General features: G+C 40.7%; 1 protein-coding gene across 4 annotated transcripts in view; it reads right to left on the minus strand.

The window, feature by feature from the left end:
• Positions 1-1,307: 1,307 nt before the first annotated feature.
• rbfox2 (RNA binding fox-1 homolog 2) overlaps positions 1,308-11,609 on the minus strand; it is a 37,981-nt gene continuing 27,679 nt past the window's right edge. For 3 of the 4 annotated variants that reach the window (XM_013914334.1, XM_005747061.2, XM_013914335.1), the window contains 7 exons: positions 8,128-8,215; positions 7,869-7,925; positions 6,844-6,994; positions 6,225-6,270; positions 3,240-3,328; positions 1,991-2,063; positions 1,308-1,608 (listed from right to left, as the gene is read on the minus strand). In XM_013914334.1, the coding sequence (XP_013769788.1) occupies positions 1,564-1,608; positions 1,991-2,063; positions 3,240-3,328; positions 6,225-6,270; positions 6,844-6,994; positions 7,869-7,925; positions 8,128-8,215 (549 nt within the window). In that variant the 3' untranslated portion in view covers positions 1,308-1,563. Of the gene's footprint in view, positions 1,609-1,990; positions 2,064-3,239; positions 3,329-5,773; positions 5,811-6,224; positions 6,271-6,843; positions 6,995-7,868; positions 7,926-8,127; positions 8,216-11,609 lie in introns of those variants that run through there. The other variant, XM_005747062.2, reaches the window with a different exon arrangement.

Below are 11,609 nucleotides of genomic sequence, written 5' to 3' on the forward strand. Positions count from 1 at the left end.
GCTGTAGGATTATGATAATAACAATAACAAAGATAATATATTTATACATACGGCAGAAAAATGTGCTTTCTACAAATCTTTGGAACAAAAACAAAAGCCCAAAAATTAAAAAAAAGCCACATTTTGGAAATATAGAATACAATGGAATAGAAATATGCACAATTGTGTTTTGCATTTAAATATTTACTACAAACTCACTAACTGAATCTCTCTCTCTTGCTCAGCAGTTGCTGCTGCAGCATCTTAAACACAATACCAACAGAAGTATGTTTCAGGAAGACTCATCCATTGCTGGACACTCTACAAAAGATGGAATATGAGGGGGGATCCAAATAATATATTCCTACATTAAAAGGACCAACCACTATTTGAACCCCAGGGTTTAGTTTGGGTGTAAACTCCACTAAACGGGAACCTTCCCCCCCCCCTTCTTCTTCTGTGTAGTGTTGCCGTGTTTGTAGTGTCGGGTGAAGTCCCGTGCACGGATATAAGCTGTTTTCATATACCTGACAGCATATTTGTACTTTGTTAATGATTTTTAACCCCAGGGTTCACTGTTGAATCCATGACAGCAGCGGCTGCTGACTCAAACATAAGAATGGTTTTATAAGAGTAATAATGAGAATAATTACAATTACAAATATCATTAATAATAATAATTTGGTAACTTTTTTTTTCTCTCTAAACTAATTTCTTTGCATATAACAATTTTAAGTTTAAAGGTTTACCATTTCCACATACTAAGAAAACTTGAGGTAAGGAACAGCTCTAATAAACCCTCCCTCCTTCAGCTTTCGGACGTGATTTCTATAGCGTTATAAACCGTCACATCATCTCTCCAAGCTGCCACATTCAGTCTCCCTCTGCCAGAAAGAACACCGCGGGATTGGAAATCCTCTCCTTACTATCCGCCCACGTCGAGGAGGAATTATAAAATCCATCCGTGGGTGGTTTTATCATTTGACTCGTCATTCTGGTTCAGAATGTTTTCTCGGTGCTCTTTCTGCGCACCGTCTTTCTTCCTACTGCCCTGATGTTTTGTGGACACCTCCATTGTGTGTTTCCCTTTCTTTTTCCTTCAGCGGAGAGCGTGTGCAGGCCACACAACGCTCGGCTCTTTCATGCACTCACACACACACAAACACGCACACGGGTGACGGCTGTTTTAAGTGTCAGTTATCCACATGCAGCCTTTGGAAGAACATCTGGGCTCTGTCCCAAATCTTGTGCTGCTGAGTGCAGAGGGAATAAGAAGGGGAGACTATAATACAGCCGTGCAATAGGGAAGGAGGCCATCTTAAGTCTTATTTTTTTCTCTTCTTCTTCTTCTTTTTTTTTTTTTTAACATTAAGGCCATCCTTCAGTCTTTAATACAGCATTCCTCTATTTCTGTAGTAGCGTATATAAGAAAACGTGGGACTGCTCTGGGGTGGGATCTGAAATATCTTCTTTGTGGTCAAGTCCACGTTTTAAAACTGGGTGCAGTCCACCTCCGTGACAACAGGGGGAGCTCTTTCAAAGTAATTCAATGGAAGAGAGGAGCTCCTGGGAAATGTAGTGTCTTTAGTAGGGAGCAAATCTACTGTAGCCTCCCCTGTACAGCGTAGCCTACAAAGCAATAAAAGGAACACTTAGTGAATAAAATCGTTCACTAGAGTCAGAATTGCAGTTGTTTCAAGCTGTGATTCGTCATTTTCGTCAATACATCACAGAAAAAGACCAAAACGAATTGATTTGTCAAACACGAGTTGCTGGTGTACGCATAGCCTAATAAAAGTACACAGAACCCTTATGCCAGATACACATTGGTAAAATAAAACTGCTCATTTTTCCTTAATTCAGGCTCTTTCTTAGTTGCATAAACACTATTATACATATTAATCAGTGACTACAACATAACATATTCAAACAATACTGATTAATACTAAAAATATTGACATTTTCTTGCGAACAGACCACAAAACAGTATTCACGCCCTACGTGGACTTACCATGGCTCCAACGCCGTAGGCAGCTGGGGCAAGTGCAGCGTGGTAGGGATCTGCTGTGTAAACTCGTCCATAACTATGAGGGGGGGGAAAGGGTTACACAAGCTGATTTAGATTAGCTGCAAAATGATTCTGACATAGTGCAGGAGAGAAACAAGTGTTGTGTCTTTTTAAGAAGGCCCAAGATACCTCAAAATGTGAAGAAAGTTAGGCACACAAAATAAATTTTATCTTATTAGTATTTTTTCTGCTAGCTGTTAGAAACTACAACAGTGTCATACATACAGCCCACCCAAAGTGTTCAAATTACAGAGGAGGACGTCAACAAAATGTTAAACTTTTCCCTGTATTTTAGATCAGGAAACACGACATTGCAAAAGTTTAAGAACAGATCACATCGTTTCGTGTAAGCTAAAGGTTCATTTTTGTATTTAACCTTTACCTAACCGGGATTAAATGACTCCTCAGATTTAAAGTCTCTTTTGTAAGGGCGTCCCAGTCGACACAAGCATGACAACAATCACCTCTACATGCATCTGACATGGGAACCACCAGACGCTCAGTACTGCAATTATAAATATTGCAATTTATCACTTTTTTTCAACTGTACAATAGATCCTCAAATTTAAACTTTGCAAATATCTGTTTTATCCAATAAGATAAAATGATCTGACTTCAGTTATTTTTTGTATTTTGTTGTGTTTTTGTATTTTATATTTTATATTGTTGTGTTTTTGTATTTTCCTATTGTATATAGTATTTGTATTTCTATTTTATTCTATTGTATTTTATTGCATTCAAGTGTTTTCTAATATCTGCTGCGTAACTTTGCACTTTTGCTGTAACAAAACAAATTTCCCACCTGTGGGACTAATAAAGGTCATCTTATCTTATCTTATCTTTTTTCTGCAAAAATGAGATCGTCGAGGAAACAAAACCTCCCAGAAACGTTGCCATAAGACAGACTCAGCCGCAGATTTTCTCCTAGATGTAAAAAGGTTGCTGTCTTATTTTTACTCGTGTGACTGAGGCTCTGAATCAGGAGGTAGCTTTGTCAACCTAAGCCTGGTTTTTCTGTAAAAGTTTGCTCACGTTGCTAATGTAACCTCAGGATGCTGGTGCATGAGATAGGCCATTGCTGTTCACAGTATTTCCAGAGTATTTTAATGTTTTTAATATATCGATATTGACACGATGTAGTTACGCAAAAGTAGCAATTGTGATAAAAAAGTGTCCAGGACACTACGCTCACCTGTCACTGTAAGCTGCCGCTGCAGCTGCTGCCGCCGCAGGCGTTGCTACTGCAGCCGGCTGGGCGTATCGATACGCTGCATAGCCACCCTGTGAGGAGTCGATGGAGACGAGAGAGGTGGAGGACAGAGAAGAGGGGAAGAGTGGAGCAGAGGAAAAGAGGAGAGAGAGAGAAAAAGAGATGTAATGAAAGGGCAGGAAGGACGGGACGGAAAGAAGAGAAAGGTCTTGTTTAAAGTTTGCCATATTTTCTCTGCAGACTATTAAAAAACACTAGCAGTGAATCTAACGTGTTACATTGTGAGAAAAAAAACTGCTGAGAAGAGAGCGAGAGATTAACAAGCAGTCAGTCAGCAAAACTGGCTAATCTGGTGCAGTACAGCATTCACAAGGATGTAGCTCAGGCTCTGTGTGGCTCTCTCACTTCATGGCTAATGTGGGGAAAAAAATACCCTTAATTGCAGACAATGCTGTTGTTGTTTTTAGCGTTTGTAGCTCTGAATCGCCTTCATCTATCCCACAGTGAGTTAGACATGAAGGGAGAGAGAGTTCACAGCCATAACTGTGCCCCACCCCGGTTCCCCTACCAAAAACACACAGTTAAAGAAAGGGGAAGGAGTGGCAGGATGATCGTGTCATTATCTAGGTTTGGATGAACAGCTGATGAAAAGACACAAAAATAAAACTACAGGTGTAAGAAGACAAGTCAGCCAGTCGGATTTTAAAAAATGAAAAAAAAGGGGGCAAACACACACACTCTCACATGGCCAGCAACCAATCACTGACAGACACAGCATGCTTTCCCGAATTCAGAACAAACAGTGTATTAGGCCAAACATCCCTATGGAAACAAAAATAAATAAATAAGGAAAGAAACACACACCACTGCATTCTACCCTAAGGAATCAGTTCCTGCATTCAGGACCACACAGTTGCTGCTATGGGAGGAAGGCTGGGCCGGGGGAGGAGGGGAAGATGAGGGAAGGAGAGACAGAGAAAGTAGAGGTGATGGAAAAGGATAGGAGGGAAGGTGGGAAACCACAGTGAACATAAGAGTAGAAAAGAAGGGTCTGATAATAATAAAAATGAAGAGGAAGAGAAAGTACTGAACTAGATAAGAACCTTTAGTAAAGGTCTACTTTAACAGTCAAAGGAGGAAAGGATGAATAAAAAGGGAGGTTGGCAGAAATAAAAGGAGAAGATTTGGGAGGAAAATACACGGGATGGGGGGCGGGGAGTCAGCCTTGTAAGTATGTCTGCATGCTGACATTGATTCAGTTAGCATGCCACAGGTGAAACAGATAGGGAGATTCCTGGAAGGGGTCTGAATGATCTGCTAATTGGATGAAGGAAAATCTCTCTCTACATCCCTTTAAAACTGCGAGTACTCTCTGTACTCAAATCACAGGTTTGGGTATTACTTATTTAGCTTATTTCATCTTCGTTAATACAGGAAATGCGACGTCTCGGAAAGCTACGGTGCACGATCGCTCAAGTGAAATTTAAAAAGCAGGTTTCACAAAATGAACAAGCGTTCGGGCTCAAAAATGACGACGGCGATTCAACCCCAATTTTCAGGGAGTTTCTCACAAAATAAATAAAGAAAACAAAACGCAGTGATTAAAACATGAAGCCTAACCTTTGTTTGTTCCATCAACAAGAAGCAAAAAGATCATGTTCGGGTCTACAGGGCTTAACAAATTTATTAGACCACCTGTCATAAATACAAGAAAACACAAATGAGTCTTGTTCAAAGACTAAGGATTATGTTTATTAGACAAATAGACCGATTTCATATTTTTACACCCAAAGTGGAGCTGAGCATCCTAAGAGGTCAGAAATTAATCAAGCTTAACATTAAAACCACTAAAACTATGTTTTTCTGCTCAGGGATGCAAGTAAATACCTGTAATTTAGCCTCTTAATTTAAAAAAAAAAAAGCTTTACTATTTTATTCTGCCTTTACTGTCAAACAGTGCATTTTTAATTCATTAGTTACAACAATAATTAGCATTAAAAGTATCATTTTAATTAAAGAGCTTGTGCATACTGGCAGATTAACCATTACAGAAACATAAAAAATGATTTTGCTAATTACAAATCCTGTTAATTCAGGGCACTTGTGGTATAAACCAAACATTTGGTGGTGGTCTAATGAATGTGTTTAACACTGCGTGTGTGTGCACACTAATGGAAAGCTGAAGTGTCAGCATAGATCAGATTCAATCGAGTTTTTCAAGCTCTGACCAAACGTATATCCCTCGATCCCTTTTCCACTACTTCCGTTGGATACTGCACTTAATTTACAGAAAAAAATATCAGACCAGCCGCCGTTTGGTTTTGTTTTTTCCTAATGTGTTTTGCATTCTTTCCTCCCCCTTCCGCAACTCCGCCCATGTCAGAATCCAGTGAGTTAGTAGAAGAAGACAGAGAAGGCATTTCAATCTCAGATGGTCAATAATGTCTAGCAGCACGCAGTCATTGGAGACGAGGAGGATGCACACTGGCTCTCACACAGAGTGTGTAAAACCCTACCTGGGGCAATCTGCCACTAATGTCCTGAAACACTAGTCTACAGAGAGAACAGAAACATCTATTGTCAACCTGGTCACACACCCGCGCACACACACCATTACACACAGGCACACACTCGTAATCACATTGGTACAAACTAACTCACAAATGCACAGAGACAAACCCTAGAGGAGTCTACTCACGAATGAGTGCACGGTTTTGCCGTGTTGTGCTGGACAGCTAAGCGAGCGCTGGCGCGTTGAATGTGAGACTGTGCAAATTTTGATTTCAATCAAAGGCCTCGTTTAAGTTTCAGTAAAATGTCAAGCGGTGATGAGTCAAAACACTCAAAAGTACACGTCTCTACGGGTTTGATCCGTGCCATTTCACACTTGAAAACCCACAAGGCAACAAGGGGGAGGGGAAAGGTAGGTGACGAGGGAGGCAGTGGAGGAGAGGCAGGCGTACTTACATAGAGATCAGCTGCACCGTAAAAACCATCCTGATAGGCCATCACACTGAGAGAGAAACAGATAATACAGGAGAAAGGGGGGAGGACAGATAGAGAGTAGAAAAAGGAGCGGTGGTGGGAAGTCAAAACAAACAAAACGAAACAAAAGGGAAAAAAAATGGTGTGATGCGCCACCATGTGGGCAGTGCAGAAAACAACAAAGAAGAGTGACGATTGAGGGGGGAAGATGGGAAAACGGTGCCAAACAGATTGTGAGAGAGAGAAGAGAGAAAGAAGGGTGAGATTATTACACACCGTGCAACATGCAGGACAAAAATACCACCTCTTTGTATGCAAATGCCTCAAAGTGATACTACTGTTCCTTCGGCTGCTTATTAAACATTGAAAAAACTACTCAATGTAGCTATCATTACCATTTTGGACTTACAAGGAAATGGTATTTCAGCTCAGCCAACCATCAATGTCAACTCTCAATAAAAAATTTTATTCAAACACACAGCATGCATTATTTTTTATTTTTTTATATAAAAAGTGCAGCCATGCTTCTAAGAAGACGATTGATCCGATCTGTGACATCATCGTCACTATTAGCGGTGTTGTTATTTTTGAGTGTGTTTACCCAGGATAGGTGGGGATGGCAGGCTGTGGGACAGCGGCCCTGACTGCGCTGTACACTGGCCGAGCACGACCTCGGAGATGAGCGCCTCGAAAGGTTGCAGCGGTCGAGGCAGCTGCTGCTGCTGCTGCTGCTGGGTACGGAAACCCTGGTACTGAGAGCAAAAGAGACAGAATTAAAACACGGTTTATTTTTACTGATGTCGATTAAACATTTAGATTGACTGAAATCACAATCATTTGTCCTACAAATCAATAAAAAGCAGCAAATGCTTGCTATAACTCCCCAGAGTTCAACTGATGTATTCAAATTCAACTAAAAACGAAAGATGACCTATCAACATCTATTATAAATCTATCTAACACACAGAAAGTATTGCACCTTCATTTTTAAGCATAAATGTCAAACAGCTGTAAAATACTGGAACAGCACGCTGACTCAACGTTACCTGGACATCCTTGTAAGAGTTTTGAGAATTTTGTTTTGCATCGCGCTCCTTTTCAAGGAATTTTATTCCCAGATGAGATTTTAAAAAAAAATCTACATGAAAACATGTTTCTCAATGAAAAAGGAGAGAGAATGGGAAAGAAAAAACAAAACACCTCAACAGTGAATCTCACACTTTCGGGTCCACCACTTCTCCCACTGAGCTAATTGATTTCACGTGTCAGTAGTAGCACTCCTTCCTGAGTTTAAGATGCTGACATCGCAGACAGCGAGGGGAGAAGTGTAAGCGTGTGATGCATCAAGTTCTTCCGGTAACAAGTGAAATGTAATTTGGGTGTTTATCTATTTAACTATTTAAAAAAAGATGTCATTAGATGTTGAGGTGACATTCACACAACAATGTGCTAGCTAAATTAGCTGTCATTGTTAAGAATAAATAAATAAATAATCTGAACCCTGTTTTGCACTTTGTAAAAATCAGAAAAGTTTGGCCTGACCTCTTATTGTGATCAGTTTTGGGAGACATGCAAGCAATGTTTGCTGGGTATCAGTCAGGTAAGAATAAAGGAAGGCTTTCTTACCTGTATAGAGCTCAGGACTGTAAATGCCTCCAACCATAGGACTCAGCTTCCATCCAGCTATAATAAAGAAAATTGACAACAACATGGAAACAGAAACGTGTCACAGAAGCGACGGGCAGCCAGGGTTCACACGACATTTACTCATTCTTGCATGTTGTTTGTTTCTTTGGGGAGGGGGTGGGGGTAGTGTCTGCTGCTTTAATTTAGTGACAATCATTTCTGCCCCCTCTCTCTGGTCCAACCGTGCAAAATGCATTACCATATGGCAGTGCCGCAAGGCCCTCTCCGTTCGAGTACGGCGTGGTCATCTTCTTGTTTGTCATCACTCTGGCTGTGGCGTTATTAACCTGGACACCAAAGAAAGTGATCAGAGGCTCATTTCATTCACTTTTAATGGTTGACACAAGCACAGTCCAATCACAGGTCAGGTTACGCTGAGTTTTGTCTGTGACACTTCATGTGATTACTGGAGCTTTCATATTCAGTGAGGTGTCGTTTTACTTTTCACAGTTTTGTACTTATGACAGGGGTTAATTCTGTTGATGAGCAGCGATGGTATTTGTTGCATGCGCTTCTTTTGAAGGAGAAAGACATTGAAAACAAGGATCCTGGTGAGTAGTCAGGCAGTTTTGCACGCAAACAATGCAACCATTGGCACACAGAACAAAGAAAACAACAAAATATCTGAGATCAAAGGCATTCAAAAAGAAATCCAAGACCATTATTTTGCTACCTTAAAAAAAAGGAGGGAAAAAGAAGGTGAATTAAGCGGCAAATTCATCAGTTGAACACAATGCAAAAAACATCAATCGAAGAGTTCATACACAAATTACACACGGCCAATCAAGAGCGCATCACATCACCAGAGGTGAGCAAAACTAGCCAGTCAGCAAGCATCAGATGCAGCAAGAGACCAATCAAATAAGGTCGGCAGCCCTCCCAATCAAATACACATCATACAGAAAAAAGGAGGAAGAGGAGGGAGAGAGAACAACAGAGAAAGGACAGAAATATAAAAGGGATGCAGAAGGAGGAGCCAGTCCACATGAAAACACACAGAAAAAACACACACATGACGTGGAGAAGAGAGACAGCGAGTGAACAGTCCATCCAAATGTGCAGTTCTTCAAACAAACGAACAATAAGATGCAATACACTCGTACAACATTCATCTGACCGTTTGCCTACATTGGATCTAACTGTACGTGAGCAGTGATGGAGAAATGATGGATGGAGCAAGAACGAGTACAGAAAGAGAAGAAGTCTAGATAAAAGACAGAGAGGATGGGGGATGCAAATATCATTCCTCAAATCAAAAAATAAAAATCAAATGAAAAAAATCAAACAGAAACCACGGCTGTGAAACACTGCCAGGCATTTCAGATCAGTGTCACACGCCAGAAACACCTCGAAGCACACAACCACCAACACACACCATCCAGAACCAAACTTATCGAAAACAAGGAAACCGCTTAACAGAAATCAGAACAAAGAAAAGCTGTCGCTGATTTAAAAAAAATTCGACTAATTATTTCATGACAGCTTTTTTAAAATCTTTTGTATTTTTTTTTTCTCAAATTACCACATTTAGTAAAATTGCTTTACGATATGCTTGCATCCCCTTTAGGGCAACACACTATTCATCCACAGGTACAGCTTTAAGAGGAAATGTCACGTCTGCACAGCCGTATCTCTGCAACTGTCTGCAGTCCGCAAATTGGTGCAGAAGGTTGTAGTCAAGCACTACAGCACGCCATGATATACAGACTACTATTATCCCCTCTCCAGTTAAGCTAACATTGCACACATGCTTTAGCATGCTGTCCCACTAAGGTGCAGAAAATGCAGCTATCAGCTGACACATGACACAGAGAGATGACATAGTACTATATGACGTCATACAGATGACGAGAAAGAGAGTAAACCATGCAGGATACAGCTCTGGAATTAAATGCTGAATGCAGTTAGAGAGGTGATTGGAATGAACGCATAAGAAGTGGTAGTCATAGTTGTTGCACTTGCAGATAGATGCAGTACATTCAGTTACACAAGTGGCCTTTTTGTAATGCCATGCGGTCAATGGCTAATCACGTAAATCGTTTCATTCACCACCTCCCCAAATCAATCACAGGATTAGCCAATCAGGTTCTGTCAATCGACCAATCAAGCCTCCCTTAAGTAAGAGGAGTCCTTCATTTGGGTGTTGGGTGCATCGTTATTTATTCTTTTTAATTTCATTTGGACGGATGGGGTTGGGGGGAGGGGTCATTCAAAGATGATGCCATGTGTACACAACTTACCGTTGGCAGGGAAACGGCGTGAGGACACGCGAGCAGTTACCGTGGAGACTGACAACAACAACAACATACAAAAATCATCAGGGAAATAGAGAAAATATATGTAAGAAAGAAATGATGAACCAAAAAAACCCAAAAAATAAAAAAAGTAAACATAAACAAAACGAGGTAATGAAAAGCAACCCCCACCCTGTGGTAGAGAGGAAGTGATGTAACAGGTCACGTGTCAACAGTCACCTACAAGAATCAGCCACATCACAACAATCTAGCCTCTAAAAAATCAATTTAAAAAAACAACAACAACAAAAAACCCCTCTGCGAACAAATGACAGAAACAGAACGGAAACAGAAAACGTCAGAAATTAAAATATAACTTGGGGAAGGAAACTACACGTTATAGTATTGTCCAGGTTATATTCAAATAACTGACAAAGTTATCACTCAAAGTCTAACTGATTCCCACTCTCTGGTGTTTGTGCTACCTGACTACATCCCAGGAAGGGGGAAATGGACAGAGAAATTTAGGTAGGAATGGACAGAAGAGATGAAGATGCATATGGGACACGGAGTGGGAAAGACAGACTGACTGGCCGGGTGGGGGGGAAAATAGAGTGGAGAAAGATGGAGGACCAATGAAATAAAAGGACAGGAGAGGGGATGACTATTCTCTTCACTTGTTTGTTCTGTCTCCACCCTCCATATTTTTTATTTATTCATTTTTTGAAACATTCTCCACACCCACACACAAGAGACAGAGAAGAGAGCAGGACATTCAGGACCATGCAGAAGAGCTTTAGTAGCAAGTAGAAATAATTTTTTAAAAAAGAAAAAAAAATCAAAAGCGTGATTTTAAAATCAAAAGAGCCAGAGCAAATGGCGAAAGCACGGTGTATTTGATCTCCCAGGCCATTTGCAACTGAAATCCGAGCTCATGCTGACAAATTAAAGGAAAAAAAAGGAAAAATAAGTCACAAGAAAAAGCACTTCCATGAGATCTAGTGTTGTTTTTCAGGAGCGCTGGATGCAGGCGTGTGTGTGTGTGTGTGTGTGTGTGTGTGTGTGTGTGTGTGTGTGTGTGTGTGTGTGTGTGTAAAACAACACGTCTCTTTTTATTTTTAACCATTCATCTTGCACATCTGAGATTAAAGGGTGTTTTTTGTTATTTTTTTGTTGGCTTTTTTTTTTACAAAAGCATCAGAAATGACACCACACTTCTCACAGCAGCCTTATTCCCAAAACTGCCCCCCTGAAAATGCCCCACCCCAACGCCCATCATGCATCAATCTCGTGAACACACCAAACGTAAAAAACTACGACTCAGTGGCAGCCGCGCAATTTCAAGTGAAAAGAGTGAAAAATCCTTGACAACATCTGAGCCAGTGCTCCATCCATGCAACATACAGTAGCCTCTTACACCAGCAGCAAGCACTTTTCTCCCCCCCCC

This window comes from Pundamilia nyererei, unplaced genomic scaffold (assembly GCF_000239375.1).
Source record: "Pundamilia nyererei isolate P.nyererei 1_Seehausen unplaced genomic scaffold, PunNye1.0 scaffold00187, whole genome shotgun sequence".
In the NCBI taxonomy this organism is placed as follows: domain Eukaryota; kingdom Metazoa; phylum Chordata; class Actinopteri; order Cichliformes; family Cichlidae; genus Pundamilia; species Pundamilia nyererei.